The sequence below is a fragment of the Erythranthe guttata genome, chromosome 10 (assembly GCF_056151865.1).
Source record: "Erythranthe guttata isolate IM_541 chromosome 10, IM_541, whole genome shotgun sequence".
NCBI classification, from domain to species: Eukaryota; Viridiplantae; Streptophyta; class Magnoliopsida; order Lamiales; family Phrymaceae; genus Erythranthe; species Erythranthe guttata.
Window position 1 is genome coordinate 4,255,674 of NC_142542.1, and position 16,494 is coordinate 4,272,167.

General features: G+C 33.5%; 3 protein-coding genes and 1 long non-coding RNA gene across 5 annotated transcripts; 2 read left to right on the top strand and 2 right to left on the bottom strand.

Annotated features, from left to right (window-relative positions):
* The first annotated feature begins 2,157 nt into the window (after nucleotides 1–2,157).
* Nucleotides 2,158–4,850, top strand: LOG7 (Putative lysine decarboxylase family protein). Its single transcript, XM_012973241.2, has 7 exons — nucleotides 2,158–2,493; nucleotides 2,977–3,074; nucleotides 3,365–3,395; nucleotides 3,545–3,644; nucleotides 3,759–3,829; nucleotides 4,328–4,471; nucleotides 4,557–4,850. Exons 1-7 carry the CDS (start codon nucleotides 2,383–2,385, stop codon nucleotides 4,653–4,655), a joined length of 654 nt encoding a protein of 217 aa, XP_012828695.1. The 5' UTR covers nucleotides 2,158–2,382; the 3' UTR covers nucleotides 4,656–4,850.
* Nucleotides 4,851–5,630: 780 nt separating this feature from the next.
* LOC105949997 (2-Cys peroxiredoxin BAS1, chloroplastic) lies at nucleotides 5,631–8,304 on the bottom strand. Its single transcript, XM_012973314.2, has 7 exons — nucleotides 7,909–8,304; nucleotides 7,413–7,487; nucleotides 6,802–6,883; nucleotides 6,628–6,707; nucleotides 6,359–6,484; nucleotides 6,074–6,187; nucleotides 5,631–5,924 (listed from the first exon to the last, which is right to left on the bottom strand). The coding sequence occupies exons 1-7, from the start codon at nucleotides 8,104–8,106 to the stop codon at nucleotides 5,808–5,810; spliced, it is 792 nt and encodes a 263-aa protein (XP_012828768.1). The 5' UTR covers nucleotides 8,107–8,304; the 3' UTR covers nucleotides 5,631–5,807.
* Nucleotides 8,305–10,548: 2,244 nt separating this feature from the next.
* On the top strand, nucleotides 10,549–14,884 carry E2F3 (E2F transcription factor 3). Of its 2 annotated transcripts, none has more exons than XM_088823885.1 (14): nucleotides 10,549–11,077; nucleotides 11,615–11,798; nucleotides 12,002–12,055; nucleotides 12,148–12,233; nucleotides 12,306–12,394; nucleotides 12,516–12,570; nucleotides 12,764–12,816; nucleotides 12,905–12,955; nucleotides 13,049–13,097; nucleotides 13,182–13,247; nucleotides 13,329–13,405; nucleotides 13,494–13,674; nucleotides 14,169–14,235; nucleotides 14,346–14,884. In XM_088823885.1, exons 1-14 carry the CDS (start codon nucleotides 10,832–10,834, stop codon nucleotides 14,459–14,461), a joined length of 1,374 nt encoding a protein of 457 aa, XP_088680011.1. In that variant the 5' UTR covers nucleotides 10,549–10,831; the 3' UTR covers nucleotides 14,462–14,884. The 2 variants fall into 2 exon arrangements, with proteins under 2 accessions (XP_088680011.1, XP_012828776.1); XM_012973322.2 differs by having other exon boundaries at nucleotides 10,583–11,095.
* Nucleotides 14,885–15,465: 581 nt separating this feature from the next.
* On the bottom strand, nucleotides 15,466–16,268 carry LOC105949936 (uncharacterized). Its single transcript, XR_001172144.2, has 2 exons — nucleotides 16,090–16,268; nucleotides 15,466–15,925 (listed from the first exon to the last, which is right to left on the bottom strand). It is a non-coding gene; the product is annotated as an uncharacterized LOC105949936 (long non-coding RNA).
* Between the last annotated feature and the right edge of the window lie 226 nt (nucleotides 16,269–16,494).

Consider the following 16,494-nt stretch of genomic DNA (forward strand, 5'->3'; position numbering starts at 1 on the left):
TACGACTAGCTGTATAACTCTAGAAACTAAAGAATTGAGAAATTCTCACGTGAAACTCATGAATAGATTGAGAAATGATGATACAAATTCGAACTTCATTCAAACGTAATATAATAACTTTAGCTAATTTGTATCATTAACTTAATGTTTGGGATAAATAATAGGAATGCGTTTATATCTTCTTATCCATGAACTAATAATTAATTAATTAATCAAGCATCCTGCACGATTGAGATCTTAAATTATTCTTAATATTTTTGGAATCTCCTGTGAGTTGATTCTATATGTTACTTGAATAATCTACAAGTGTTTGTTTATTTATTGAGATTGTGTTTGTGGAGCAAATATCATTTAAATTTAATATACACAAATGATCGTTCATGTATTATTTTCTAGATTTAACTAATAATTTATTTATTATGTTGTACCCGACTAGCCAAATCTATTGTTTAAATTAAATCATTGATTAATTGAAAAATTAAATAAATTTATTTGGAAGTGACAAGAAGATTGGGAAAATGTGGAAATAAGTTTAACTTAAATGTGATTCGATGTTTTAGACTGACAAATTAATCATTGCACTTTTTGCTTGATTTATGCTCTTTGACTGATTGATATGTTTACAATTTCTTGAGAATTGGAGATATTTACACAAAATACTTTATTTACTACTTTCACCTTTACTATCGGATTATGCATATTTAGTTTCATTTTTAAAAATTATATGTTAAACTTTTAATTGTTAATTGTTAGTAATTGTTAATTGTTAATTATCTGGGTGGATTTGGCAATCGAAGTTTAAGATTATGCGAAGCACCAATTGTAACTTATGGTATTTGAATTTTTCTTATACTATCATCCTACCAAAAAGTGCAATATAGTAATTTACTAGTTTTTTTAATTTTGATGAGAAAATATTACATACTCAATTTATGATATCACGTAGAGCGAATTTATTCATGTGTTTAATAATTAAAACCAAGATGGGTAAATTACAACCAATGGTCAATTTACGAAAAAAACTTATTTTGTTTGGATAATTACATTTACCTTCTCAATTATGGTTTTCTCTTACATCCCCATCCTTATGGTGTTAAATTCAACATAGTCATCTAGATTCTGTAGAATGTGCTCTAGTTTGTACTCGTTTTGTATAAAAATACAGTTTCTGATGCACCACAACCTATATATATAAGACAAAAAACACATATTATGATCATCTTGCATTAAAATGTGGAGTTATAATGAGAGAAAGTGGGTACAAAATTGATAATATTCCATATAATCACGAAGATTTCACTAAATTTGAAACCGCTAGAATGGACGTGTAAGAAGATTGATAATTGATAGGTGATGGTTGTAATTATCCAAACATAAGGGAGATTTTTGTAGTTTAACCATAGCTCAGGAGGTGCTTGTAATTTAACCAAACCAAGATATATACGAAAGGATATAATGAAAACAAATTAACGAGAATAAAAAATATAAGATATTTGCCAAATACGTTTTTGGTACAACACCAATAAATGCTAGCTATTATACTTTGGTTTATTTTTCCATAATTATCAGTTGGTACTTGGTAGGCAATGATATTCATTAATTTTTTAATTTAATTTATTTATTTGTATAGTACAAAAAAAAATCCATATTACCAGACATATTAGATTGAGTTCGTCACACATAACTAGACTAACGTATTTTACATTTACGTTACTCAAATTCTATTACGTCACTCAAATTCTATTATTCGGTTTGATCTTTGAATTTGACTTAGTTATAGGCGTCACCGTCAACGGCTGCATCACATGTGATGGATATTTTAGAGTTTTTGACACATGTTTTTTTTTAATGAATTAATTTTATTTTATGTTAAAATTGGGAGGAGAGATTTTGTATTAATTTCATTTGATGTAGAGATTTTTGGTGATTTGATTTATTATTAGTGGAGAGATTTTGAAGGATACGGTATAAATTGATTATACATATTTTTGGCACATATCATATAATAAAATATAGAAAATAGAAATTATGAGGATTTTTATTTATATAAAATTAAAGAATTAAAATAATTAATGAAAAGATATGATAATGAATAAGTGGGATTAATACTAAACCAAACGGCAACCAACCAAAAGAGAGACCAGTCGTTTCAAATCTTTGTTGAACACACAATTCCTTATATATATATAAGATTATATATTATAGAACCCTGATACTCGTTCTCACTTATATATTAGAATCATTTTTCATACTTTCACTGTGTGTTGTGTGTGTGTGTGTGTGTGAGAGAGAGAGAGAGAGAGAGAGAGAGAGAGAGAGAGAGAGAGAGAGAGAGAGAGAGAGAGAGAGAGAGAGAGAGAGAGAGAGAGAGAGAGAGAGAGAATGGAGGAGGAGAAGAAATCAAGATTCAAGAGAATTTGTGTGTTCTGCGGCAGCAGTTCCGGCAAGAAACCAACCTATCAAGAAGCCGCCGTTGAGTTGGGAAAAGAACTGGTATTTTTTTTATTTTTTTTTTTAATTCAACCATATTTTATTTTAAAGCTTTTTTCGTGAATGGACGACTCTCTGTAGCATAAAATTCGAGTTTCGAATTTTTTAGGGTTTAGGGTTTGTTTGGCATGAGAGAGAGAGAGAGAGCTGAAACTGCAAGCTGTCATCTGCCTGTACATTAGAGCAGTGTTCTTGCGTGATCTTAAGTTCGTTGTAATAAATAAAAAAAAAAAAAAAGAAAAAAGAAAACTGGTTTTGTAGGGGGAACCAAACGTGCCCTATTGATATGATAACTGTTTTCGGCTTGTCCATTTTTTTTCATTCATGGGGATTCATTTCTTTTCATGCACGTGTAATTATACATGTATGCCCTCCAGCATTCCAAATTCCACACCCCTAATTTTATTTTTGTTTTTTCTATTAATATTTCTAATTTTATTTCGATGTGTGTGTTTTATTATTATTAATTAATAAAAAAAAAATAAGGTGGAGAGGAAGATTGATTTGGTGTATGGAGGTGGAAGCGTGGGTCTGATGGGTCTTGTTTCTCAGGCAGTTCATGATGGTGGGCGCCATGTTCTAGGGTACCTTTCTCTCTCCTCTCTCTCTCTCCTCTCTCTCTATCTCTCTCTCACACACACACACACACACTCACACACATTAAAGTGTGTCAAAAGACAAACATCATTTTTTTCTACCATCTTTTTGTGTCCTTGTTTAATTCTTACCACCCAAAGGCAGACATCATGGGATATATATATATATATCTCAAGTTTCTGATTTTGCAAGTTTTTTTTTTCTTTATGTATGCATACATATATATATATGTATAATCACTAATATTAAGAATTTAATCTGATTATATATGTTGCAGGGTTATTCCAAGAACTCTTATGCCCCTAGAGGTACCAAAAATAATTTATATTTACTAAAGAAAATATTTAAGTCCTAATTCTATAACTACTTAAAACAATAATGTAACCCTTTTGTTATTCTATGCATTTTTTTATTTTTATCATAGTAAATAACATTTGAAGTTCTAATTGTGTCACAGATAACGGGACAAACGATTGGAGAAGTACGAGCTGTATCCGGTATGCACCAAAGGAAGGCCGAGATGGCCCGACAAGCCGACGCCTTCATTGCCCTTCCCGGTATTTTATTACATCGTACATATTTTAGATTTGATTTAACGAAAAAATTGTTGTGAAAAAAAATACGTGATTCTTTCGAATAATCGATTATCCTTTCATTTTTGTTTATTTTAGGTGGTTATGGGACTCTTGAAGAGTTGCTTGAAGTTATTACATGGGCTCAGCTCGGAATCCATCGTAAACCGGTAATCTACTCATTCCCTAATTTCGTAATGCCGTTTATATATATAGCGTATTATTATAGTACAATATATGTGTGTATTTTGTGTAATTGAATGTGTTCCCATTACCAATTTTGCACACATCCATATGTATATATATATATATGTCTTGATTGTGTACGTGTCTGATTATGTGTAAATCTATTGTATAAAATTACTCGTGGCGTAGCATCTAAAAGACCGATATTCTATATGTTATTACATGTGACTTATTTCCCTTTTTTTTTTTGCCTTTCAATTATATATACGATTACGGTCAAAAGGAAAGAAATAGGAAATGTATCAATCCATGTGGAACTTGTAATATATTGCTTGTTTCTTTATAATTATGTAGTATATAGAAAATTAAAATCGGATTAGAAAACGGGTTTACATCTAGCACGATGTACTTTCGTTATTTGTCTAGAACGAGACAATACTAAAATTATCAATATTCTTATTAACGATACGATCAAACCGCAGGTGGGGCTGTTGAATGTTGAAGGTTACTACAACTCGTTGTTGTCATTTCTTGACAAGGCCGTTGACGAAGGCTTTATATCTCCAACTTCTCGTCGAATTATTGTTTCTGCCCCGTCAGCAAAACAGTTGGTCCGAGAGCTTGAGGTATATATATTACATTTCATTCATTCATTCCCTATAACAATAATTAATATTAATAAATTTCTTTTTTTGTTGGTTGAATTTTCAGGAGCATATTCCAGAATACGATGAAATTACATCGAAGTTGAACTGGGAAGATGTTGAGAGACTGAATTACATTCCTGATGAATCTGATGTTCCAACGTGACGCAGAGATGACGAAAAAAATGTCGATTTTTGGCTCTAGATCAACTTTCTAGCATATATGACTTTATTTTTGCTGCACAGGAAATCCTTTTTTTATTTTCTTTTTTTGGGAAACTATGCTCAATTCTTGACATCAGATGGTATTAGTAGGCTTTAGATGAATGTTTACATAATTCAATCTTTAATCTTTAATATATATATATATATATGTCCAATTACCTTGACTATATATCTTAATGTACATGTTACTTTATCAAAAAAAAAAAAAGGAAAAAGTTTTTACAAGAAAAGTTGTTGAAAGTCTATTCCAAGCTTTAATTAAGGAGTGGAAAATAATAACTAATGTTTATTTACATATTAAGATCATATGTATTAAGATTCTTCATCATCTAATCAACATATTGTACATTATGTCATCATCTTAAGATTCATAGCCAATCTGTATCATATTATATAATGATTAAATTTGATGGCTTGTGACATGTCTTAGTTGGTAGAGATTGATTTGTAATTCGCACATGAAGGTGTACATGTATGGTTCTGATTTCACCTCGTAGGTTCTAAAATTTCGTTAAATAAAATCGGAAAATTAGAATGAAAAACCTGTGTCCAAATTTGAAAATTTGAATCGTAAAATGTCGGAATTCAGACTTTTTTTTAATAAATTACATAGTAATATTATTATTATAATGTAATCTTCGAAAGAAAAAAAGAACTAGAAATTAAATTCGGACTAGTCTCATTATCATATATATTCCAATTTCCATAAAATAATTCGGAAACTTACGAGTTCGGAATGAGGTATATAAGAAGAATGTAACATCTAGGAGCGAATCCTAGAGAGTCGATTTCAGACGATATATAAGATGAGATCCTACACTAGATGAAACACAGACCAAAATTACATCTATCATTAATCGACGCACAATAAGACATTCAATATCTATCATTAATCGACGCACAATAAGACATTCAATTTGATCGGGGGAAACCATTCAATTTTAAACATTAATGTCATTTTCCAAAGCGTTGTTCAGAACTCAACAATGAACTCCAATAAATAAATTAAAAAAATAAATTTAAATAGTTACATGAATAACAAAACTTTCTGCAGCCTCTTTCTAACAAACAATCTCGATTCTCATCGAAGAGCTTAAATAGCAGCAAAGTAGTCCTTGCTAAGCTTAGGGTCTGGTTTCATTGATTTCTCCCCAGGCTTCCATCCAGCTGGGCACACTTCATCTGGGTTATCTTGCACGTATTGCAATGCCTGCACGATAATCAATCAACCAACACGTGTGAATTCCCCCGACACTTCCGAATTAGAATGTTCTGGAAACGGCCTAGGATGTTCTAGAACATTTCGTAACAACTTTATATAATTCGACCATGATAATGTTTTTTATGTTATAACATTACCTGGAGTGTTCTCAGTGTTTCGTCAACACTACGGCCGATTCCGAGATTGTTGATAGTGGAGTGTTGAATGACTCCCTCCTTGTCAATGATAAAGAGTCCTCTCAAAGCAATTCCCTGAACAAAGCACCACGAAATAATCAGAAGATCAATATAATAGGATCATTATTTTTTTATTTTTTCATTCGATACGAGAAGGTTAACTATTTGCAGCTGCAATTTTTTTGGATCATAATTCATAAATGAAGGGAAAAAAAAAGGAGGAAATGAAGATATTACAATACATACCTGGTCTGGAATCAGCACGCCGTACGATTTTGCAATCGACTTAGTTATGTCAGAAACCAATGGATATGTCAAATCACCCAAACCCCCGGACTTTCTTTCCGTTTGGACCCATGCAAGGTGGGAAAACTACAAGAAAAAAATAAGCAATCAATCACACGGTAAAATCAAATTGGGATTCGAAAAAAGTCGTCCTATACAATGTAACATGAAAATGGCCAAAATATTCAGACAGCGCAAGATTTAAAAAAAATGATAATAATAATGCTTACCACACTGTCTACGGATACACCGAGTACTTCTGTGTTCAATTTGCTAAATTCTTCATAACGGTCACTGAAAGCGGTGATCTCTGCAACATAATGAATTGAACGATATGTAAAATGCAGTTACCGTTTTTGTGATGATGTGGCCAATATCAAACCAGGGTTCAGTTTCAGACTTACCCGTGGGGCAAACAAAGGTGAAGTCCAGTGGGTAAAAGAAGAGAATAACATATTTCTTCCCTATATACTCAGAGAGCTTAACCTGCACCCATAATAGCTCTTATCGGTTAAAGATCGTCACTATATATGACAAAAAACACGTTTATTCACAGTGTTGAACCCACAGTATGCCGGAAAGTATGGGGTTATGTTTGAAACTTGATCGAAGTAACATAGCTAACTATTCCAGAAATAAATCTTTTTTTAGAAAATAATGTTATCGAGTGCATGATAGAAAATCCATTTATTTTAGGATAATTTAAGTTGCAGTTGAATCCACGCAGTCTTCCGCCTATATATCTTGTGCTATTTGTTTAAATTGTTATGCTGTATTTTTTTAATCCACCTAAAATTCGATTCGTTTTTTTTTCTTTCTCAAATCCGAATCCTTCCGGCAAAATGCAAACGTAGGTGAATATTAACCCTTCAATTGACAACTCGAACCAAAATTCATTACATACTATCTAATGCTGTAAATAGAATCAACACAAAGTTAAATAAAAAAAAAAAAAAAAAAGTAACTTTAAAATGTACGATGTTCGAACATAAATCGGCATTCTGGTGGAGATTACCTTAATAAATTCCTGATCAAAAACTGCCTCTGCCTCAAAATCCGGAGCTACGTTTCCAACCAGAGGAAGTTCACTCTGTCAAGGAGAAAAAATATCTCACGATGAGAACATTGGTAAAAAAACAAACAAAATAATCTAATGAATTACATAATTCAACCAAATTGAACAGCAATTAGTCTTAAATTAAATCGTTAAATACGCATTCACGGGAAAAAGAGAGAGTCTAAATTCTTTTAGAACCGGTTACATAAATTCCTTGTTACATTGAATCAAAATTTATGTAACTATATATACGTAACAAGGATTCCTCGAGAAGAAATAAAAAAAAAAAATGTGGCCACATTGTAGAAATCTGAAGCTCAAGTAGTGAGTTAACTCAGTACATAACTGAGTCAACCAAAAAATCGAACATTCACGCCAACAACAATCAGAGTTCAAACCAAAAAAAAAAAAACAAATGGAAAGTAAGAAATTAGAGTGAACAGGAAAAACTTACAGCACGGACGACCAAACTACGTCGTTTCGAAGAAGAAACAGAGATGGAAGAGCGAGAGCGGGATTTGCCGGAGAATGAGGAAGCAAGGGAAACGGATTGGGGAGAGATGGAGCTTTTGGGAGAAATGTGAGCTTTGGGATTGGGATTGGGATTGGATGAGATAAGAGCGGCCATTGACGTGGCAGCTGAGCACGCCATTGTTGTTCAGTCTGGATCTAACGGAGAGGAATAACTGTGGCTGATTGGCCCAAGTTTTTGGGGGGTTTTTAAAGGTGGAAGAGTGGTTGGTGGAGGTAGGAGAAGAAGATAAGCGCGTGAATTTACTGCAGAGCTGTTGTGGGCTTGGGCTATGGGGATTGGGTTTTTCCTTTTTTTTTTTTTTTCCCTTATTTGTGTGAATTTCACCATTTTTGAATTATTTATACCAAAAAGTCCTTAATGAATTTGAAATCCAAAAAATGGTTTAATTTGCACCCTTCAAATATAAATTTTAGCACTTTACACCCTCAAAACACAATAATCTTGCATAATGCATCCCAAATTAATTTTTAAAGGTAATAAAGGTAATTTAATATTTTTCATGGTAATTTTTTTGGATGACAAATGTTAAATTATATTTTTTTATTCATCAATCATTTTGAAACTATATAGTGCAAAAATAAGAATACTTCTCATCAACATATCTAAAAATTATTTTTTTTTATAAAAAAAATATTTTACAAGAAAAAATTATTCAGCTATTTCGTTATCAAATTATCTGAAAATCATATTTTCTTCCAAATATTTTTATGTAATATTTCCACGAGTTAAAAAGTTTGGGGGGAACCCTCTTCTCACCAGAATTAACGTTGAAAGTCGGCATTTCCCCTTCTTCCTTAGTGAGATGGAAGTTTCTAGACATGACTTCTGAGATGCCGTCCATATTAAGATGAGAGATAGATGAAGGTGCAGTTAACAAATGAAACGAGTCTAGCGCCGCCGTCAATAGGGTTCTGAAATGGGAGAGCGGAAGAAAATAAGTTAAAAAATAGGAAATATTGACGATAGATAAATCATAGTAAATAAAGGAGAAACAAAATACAAGTAGAAAAGTGATTAACGATCGAATCTGCCAGATTCCTGAAGACAAGATCAAGAACCATGTAGATAGAAGAGAGAAAAAATGCATATTTCAATGCTTGTTAATCCCTTACAACATGTACATCTACACTATTTTTACCATTCATCTTTCGTACCTTCTATTGTAAAAAAGAATACGGGTTGAAATCGGAATGAAATGTACGATTGCACCGACTTCAATTGAAAAGTTTCAATTTTGGAACAATATTTTTCACTCTCTGATATTCCGATATTTTTTTTTCTCAGAATTGGAATTACATATATAATTCCCATAATTTCGGATTTTTTATTAAAAAAAAAATCGAGAAAATACATGTAGTGTCAATATTATTATGTATCTATAAAATGCATTTAATTATTTTTCAAGTAGTGAATTAACTGTTATTAGGGGTTGGGCATTTAAAATTAACTTATTGGGTCAAATCCAACACCAATGTTACTCAATAATAACATTGGGCTGCAAAAATCGATCTGGGCTAAACCATGTGCAAAAAACCTTCAATATTTTACGAATTAAAAAAAAATAAAAAAAAAATAGCCCTTTTAACAATGGCACGTGGCACGATGAAGAGGCAGTAGCACGAACCACTGTGTGCACCGCGGCTGCAAATATGCTAAACAACTTTTATTTTTAGGGTTGAATAAGACGCGAGGAACGCGGATACTGCCCATCTCCCACTTCTTTCTTTTCATTGCACTGCTCCTCTTTTTTCTATCCCCTTTTGCAATTCAACCCCCCCTTTTAGCTAATATTCTAATCACCTCCTAACATTATTAATACCTTTTATTGTTTCATCAACTTTGAATTAACTAGAATAATATTTGCACATACTGTCACCAAGTTAGCATTTTGAGAGTAATATACAAGTGCCTATAATGGAATTAAATAAATTTAATCATCATTTATAATAATGTTTCAGGAATATAATGTTATGTCATCTATAAATTCGAATACTATATTATTTATAAAAAATATGGAATTTTCGTGATATTTTCAAGTTCATATTTGGAATCCTAACTTGTAACCAAATTACAAGCAACATGACAATAATAAACCAACTTAAAATTATCATATATACAATTTAAGGTCCTCTCGATGCTACATTTAATCTCCGTCATCTGGTATTTATACTTCATATCATACAATACAATTTAAGGTCTTTTCGATGCTACATTTAATCTTCATCATCTGGTGTTTATATTTGTGACGCGTGTCCTTGTCATTTAAAATTACTTAATAGTAAAAAGGATAAGGATTAACTAAATTACGTCGCCAACTCGCATAATTAATACCTACGATAGAACAATCAGTGCACGATTTTAAATGAAAATAAATGCTATTATAATTCAGCTACATGCATAACAAAAAGAAAAATTGGAATGATATGAAGTGGAGTCTATTTACCTCTAAAAAAAACTCATTTTGTAAATGCTAAAACGGGTTAAAATTGAAAATAGGTTAAAACAGTAACAAAAGTAATTATACGAGGACCAAATAGCAAAAAGGGGGATTCCTCAATTGATTTTTGACATATTTCTCTCCACTTCCCTCCACATCTATCCGAACCAAAATTCCCTCCCTTCCCTCGTTTTCTACTCCCACCCCCTCACCCCCAATACGCACAAACACACACACACACACACACACACTAGCACTCGCACACCAAACTTTTTCTCCCACAGAAATTATCTCAAAACCCTCGTTTTCCCTCTCTATCTGGAATCTAAAACCCCTCCATAACCAATCCTCCAACTTGATTAACTTGATTCGATTAATTTTAATCACCTTAATTTTAACAATTCAATGGCTGGGCGCGGCGCGCCGAACCGCGGCTCCGCGGCGGCGGCGACTCCTCCGGCGTCTAGTGGACAGATCCTCCACCAGCAGCAGACCCCGCCGGCGTCGATCAGGCGGCATCTCCCCTTCGCGTCCATGAAGCCGCCGTTCGTTTCGTCAGACGACTACCACCGTTTCTCCACCCCCGCACGCGCCGCCGCCGCCGCCTCCTCTGCCGATCACGCTCCCGAAGCTATTGTCGTCAAGTCTCCCGTGGGTTCACAATTCACTGTATCGTCTATTTAACTGCTGTTTTTTGTTTTGCCCTTGCTAATTTCCGTGAATGTAACTATTTTTTGGTGTTTATTGAATGGGTTTTCACTGAGCCCTGACTTGTTGAATTTAAGCGATTCAAACCAGTGAGTACAAGGGTAGTTAGATTTCTGTATAGATCTGCATGTTTTATAATTGAAATTTGGAAATGGGGGATAAATTGATTCTAGAATCATATAAAGGGGAAGTTTCTTCCTGTTTATTTTGTAAAATTGACACATAAAATGTGCTCTGACCATTCGATTCCCTCTCGATTTGTAGTTTGAAATACTCCATGTCTATTTTAGCAGCTTCCCTTGAGGTTGTCATACCATTTCTTTTAAAATAATCCATTGCCACTCATTAATTGGTCTGGGTGTTTGACGAATTTGATGTAGGTTCTGAAGTTCCTCGATCTCATCGGTAGTTTTAACTGTAAAGTTATAGTCTTTTTGTTTGATGTGTATTACATCTGCTGACTACAGTATTGTCTATCAGCCTTTGAAGAGGAAGAATGGGTATCAAAACAATGACGTCGAGTCTAGTGAGTGGGCAGCAAGTCCAGGATATAATAACATCCCCAACAGCCCCTTATGCACACCTGTAGCTAAAGGAGGAAGGAGTCGTTCGAGGGTCACCAAGAACAATAAATCTCTACCGTCAACCCCCATCTCTAATGTTGGTGAGACATATTCCCCTTTAATTTTCAGAAGTTATACCAATGTGTGACCAACAATTGTGAGAGTGTTTTTCCAAAAAGAATAATTATTTTAGTTGTATTGTGTATGCCACTGCCGTTTTCTAACTCAAACTTTTTTATGTCCTTGACAGTTTTATTAATGGTTTATATAGACGTAATTCTGATATTGTTGTAACTTTTTACAGATGCGCCGTCCCCTCTTACTCCTGCTGGCAGCTGCCGATACGATAGCTCTCTGAGTAATAACACTAATCTGGATTTGAGGTTTCAATGCTAGCAAATTGTAGTTGCAGATGGTGTGTTGCTGATTAATGTTTGCAATCGGTTTCAGGTCTCTTAACTAAGAAATTTATCACATTAATAAAGCATGCAGAAGATGGTGACCTTGATCTAAATAAAGCAGCTGACACCTTGCAGGTGATTATAATCTGTTAGGTGAATGTACTTTTTTAAGGGTATCAGAATTGTAACTGAAGTTCTGTTATGCAGGTTCAGAAGAGACGTATATATGACATAACTAATGTCCTTGAAGGGATTGGTCTTATTGAAAAGAAGCTCAAGAACAGAATTCATTGGAAGTAAGACTGTGTTACATCTCAGAAATATTATGGTGCTATGCTTTTATATTTCATGTCTTAATCAATATGGGGAGTGGCAATAAAACTAAGAACTTAATGGGGATCAATATTTACTTGCCAGGGGGCTTGATACTTCACGACCTGGAGAAGTGGACAAGGATGCAACTCTTTTACAGGTGAGAGTATACATAGTTCAATCAAATGATTTTTTGTTTGTCGAAAAATGTTTTTAATGTTAGCTGTTGTAATTGTCAATGGGATCTCCCTAAACTTGCAAGCCTTGATATTTATTGTGTTAGACTTTTAGTTTTGACATGTTGTTAGGTTTGAATAATCAGCAATGTGATTCTATCTCGTTTTCATCTGCAGGCAGAAATTGAGAACCTTTCCATGGAAGAAACAAGTTTGGATGATCGAATAAGGTTTAATAATTCATAGTTTATAATCTCTGAGAAGGGAGTGTTGCTATCCCTGTGTTTTCATGTATTGTGATTACTCGAAACATTACAGGCAAATGCAAGAGAAGTTGAGAGACTTGAGTGAAGACGAGAACAACCAAAGGTATATTTCTTTCGTATTCTTATTTACTTTGCTTGAATATACTGAAAGGAGTTTATTATTTCCTAATGACCTGTTTCACTTTGGCTGTGATAGATTGCTTTTTGTAACCGAAGATGACATTAAAAATTTACCCTGTTTCCAGGTTCATCTTTTATCCTTCTATGGCAGTTAACGTAACCATATTTTTAGTTATATGTTCTTATTCCGTAACTGTTAATGCTGGCAGAACAAAACCCTCATAGCAGTCAAAGCGCCGCATGGGACAACCCTTGAAGTACCAGATCCCGACGAGGTATATCTAAGATGACTGAGCTTGTGGAGCTGCACTAGAGTTGTTTCTGACCATTTAACTAATTGTACTTTTTGTACATAGGCTGTTGATTATCCACAAAGGAGATATAGAATTATACTTCGAAGTACCATGGGCCCTATTGATGTGTACCTTGTCAGGTATCATGGTCAATCTCTTTATGTTTTGCAAAAGATTATTTATTATTCACTCCTTTCACTTTTTGAAAGTCTTTCTGTTTTGATTCAGCCAATTTGAGGAGAAGTTTGAAGAGATGAACGGAGTAGTGCCAGAAGCAGAGAGACCCTTCTTGGCGCACGATGCTCCACAAAATGAAGCTCAGAATCAAGAGAGTCACGAGGACTCTGAGCTTGGTGCTTTGCAAGAAAATGCTGGAGGAATGACGAGGATTGTCCCCTCAAATATTGATGTAAGTGAAGTTAATTTGTGCGTTTGCGTCTTTATTGGCTTTACTAAATGTTACCCCACTGATATAACCTCTTGTTTGTCTTTTCATTTTTGAGTATCTATACTTGCTACCCTGATTAAGGAAGAAAAGTTTTTTGGTTACCAATACAAGATTTTGTCAGCGAACAAATGCTCATTTGGCTAACACTGTTTATGAATTGAAATTACCTTACGGTGCAGTTTATTAGCTATATGGAATGCTAATCAAGATCATCTAGTGTATTCTCAACCTGTCCCTATTTTTCTCTACGTTTGATTTACTGTATGACCTGAAAATTTTCGTGTGGCTGCAAGAATGCTGTCTACCTCTCTAACCAACTCTACATGAAATTTTTTCAGATGTTATTAATTAATCTCGTCCTTTTACTTTTGCAGTTCAGAGACACATTTTAGCTATTGGTTACCTTAATAATATGCTCAAATCTAATGTCGTTTTTTTTGCTTCTCGTTTTGCAGAATGATGCAGACTATTGGCTTTTATCAAATGCAGATGTCAGCATGACAGATTTGTGGAATAGAGAATGTATGCATTCTTCTGCAAATGCTCGTTCGATTATTTATTTTTTCCCATACTTAATTTTTCGTTCATAATAAATCTTGTTTGAAAGCTAATTTTCAAGTCATAATGCGCAGCTATTATGGAGTGGAATGATGTAAATTTGCTGCCCCCCGAGTTGGAATTGGCTGCTATTGGTACACCAAGATCAGAGACTCCAACATCCGGCATTGCAGATATCACACCTAGGTGATTACAAGACTATGTTATTTAGCTCTCTTTTCATTGCCGAACCATTTCTCGAGTTACTTCCAAGATATTTGTTGGCAGTGAAGTAAAATTTCGGAGGAGGACACACCAGAAGAATGAAGGTGAATTGCTCGGCCTCCTTCATACTTGATTGGTGAATAAATATTATTCGATTTTTGTGTCATTTCCGTTAAAATGTAGAGCGCGTTATATAACATGGACTAGTTAATTTACTCATATAGAACATGAGCTGAGAGTGAAAATCAAGATTTCAGTTATCTTGAACTCTTGATTCAACAATAGGATTTTACAACAACATTTCATTGTGAACTGATGTAATTTATTCTGCTATCTGTAGTGCATTAAGATATGAATCAGTAAACATTATTACATGTTTAGAGATTAGTAATTTGATTATCAAAGCAAATTGCTTGATTACGTTACGGACAAACAACAAAATTATGGTACCTTGTACGCTACTAGTTGTCTTAAAATCAATTGATGTAAGGAAAGATGCAAATCCTAATCTTATAGTACATTCAACATAAATAAGTGTCTACGGCATTTGATTGTGGGCCGTCCATATTCGGGCCTCCTCGTGTGAACAAATGCCATCAAATCCAGGCTAACGAAAATCCCTCCAAATAACAATATATGGGCATTTGAAATCCCCATATATATATATATATATATATATATATATATATATATATATATATATATATATATATATATTCTTTAGCGGCTATGTTTGGTAAGCTTCTCAAATTCTTTTCATTCTTTCCCCCAAAATAAAATTATATTTCTGAAATATTTTCAACAACTTTTTCCAAAAAGAATTCAATTTTTTTTTACCTGTAACAGATATGATTTGATATAATTTGACTGTTACAGTGAAAATTGTCTTCACTAAATTACAAATTAAAATCATTTTATCCTTCAAATTCTTCTTCCAAAATACATTTTCCCAACACCTTTTAGACATGATTTGACTTGCTACGGTACAAATTGTCTCATCTCAAAACACAAATAAACTTTATTTTATTTACAAATTCTTCTCCCAAAACATCTTTCTCCAGAATAAAATAGAAATGGAAGCCAAAAAGCTTACCAAACATAGCCAAAATGCTCGATCTCGATTACAATAAACGAATCTAAATCAAGCCATACTAGTCTTCCATATCCCTTAGCAGGAAGCGAAAGAAAATTGCACAATAATTACGATATTTATTTATATATATATAATGTTGAAAATCTTATTAACTATCCGACATTATTATACATAGAGTAGGAGAAGTCGGATATGATATGATGGAGGAAGCATTTGTTCGAAGCGATAGGCAACGATCGTAACCGGAACAACCAACTCTTCAAGTTGTTGTTCACGGCTCCTTCTCATCCAAACACGATCAGCAACTAATTACGGCTTTATGCCGTCTTTTAGATCCGCTCAGCAAATTCACGAGTCCTGCGCAAAAGTGAGAAATCATATTATTAAACAATAATTTGTTGTACATTTATTATAAACCTGTATCTCGATCCAAACTGTTAACCCTTTCCTTTTTTTTTTATAAATAATAATAAATAACACACACAGAAACACTCGCACACAGAGAAGTTTATATAATTTACCTGTATATAAGTGAAAATTTCCTATACCGCCCATACCAACAGCATTTGTTGAACCACCATTGTTGGCGATTTTGGACAAATGAAGCACGTGATCAGCACGGATCTTCAAAATGGAACCCATATTTTTCTCTCCTCTATTTCTGCAAATTCTTGTTTGAGTTGCAGAAGATTTAAATAAAGTAATATGGATTGAGGTCGGCCAGACTAGATGCCATTGACCTCGTAATTAATGTCCCTTTTTTGTCTTTAATTATTTTTCATTCCAAAAAGAATTAGTTTTTGTTTTATTGAACAAGTTGTGTAGCAAAAAAACAAAAATTCATTTATCCTACATAGCATGCATGTGTACAATTGGGAGTTGAGTTGACATTCTAATTTGTCCTAGAGAGCAATTGGAATTCCTTT

Coding starts and splice junctions, on each gene's coding strand:
- LOG7 (XM_012973241.2), top strand. CDS start 2,383: ATGGAGGAGGAGAAGAAATCAAGATTCAAGAGAATTTGTGTGTTCTGC. Junction 2,494..2,976: donor TTGAGTTGGGAAAAGAACTG/GTATTTTTTTTA, acceptor AAAAAAAATAAG/GTGGAGAGGAAGATTGATTT. Junction 3,396..3,544: donor GAACTCTTATGCCCCTAGAG/GTACCAAAAATA, acceptor ATTGTGTCACAG/ATAACGGGACAAACGATTGG.
- LOC105949997 (XM_012973314.2), bottom strand. CDS start 8,106: ATGGCGTGCTCAGCTGCCACGTCAATGGCCGCTCTTATCTCATCCAAT. Junction 6,884..7,412: donor TTGATCAGGAATTTATTAAG/GTAATCTCCACC, acceptor TTATGGGTGCAG/GTTAAGCTCTCTGAGTATAT. Junction 6,188..6,358: donor GCGTGCTGATTCCAGACCAG/GTATGTATTGTA, acceptor TGCTTTGTTCAG/GGAATTGCTTTGAGAGGACT.
- E2F3 (XM_012973322.2), top strand. CDS start 10,832: ATGGCTGGGCGCGGCGCGCCGAACCGCGGCTCCGCGGCGGCGGCGACT. Junction 12,817..12,904: donor AGTTTGGATGATCGAATAAG/GTTTAATAATTC, acceptor GAAACATTACAG/GCAAATGCAAGAGAAGTTGA. Junction 14,236..14,345: donor AGATTTGTGGAATAGAGAAT/GTATGCATTCTT, acceptor CATAATGCGCAG/CTATTATGGAGTGGAATGAT.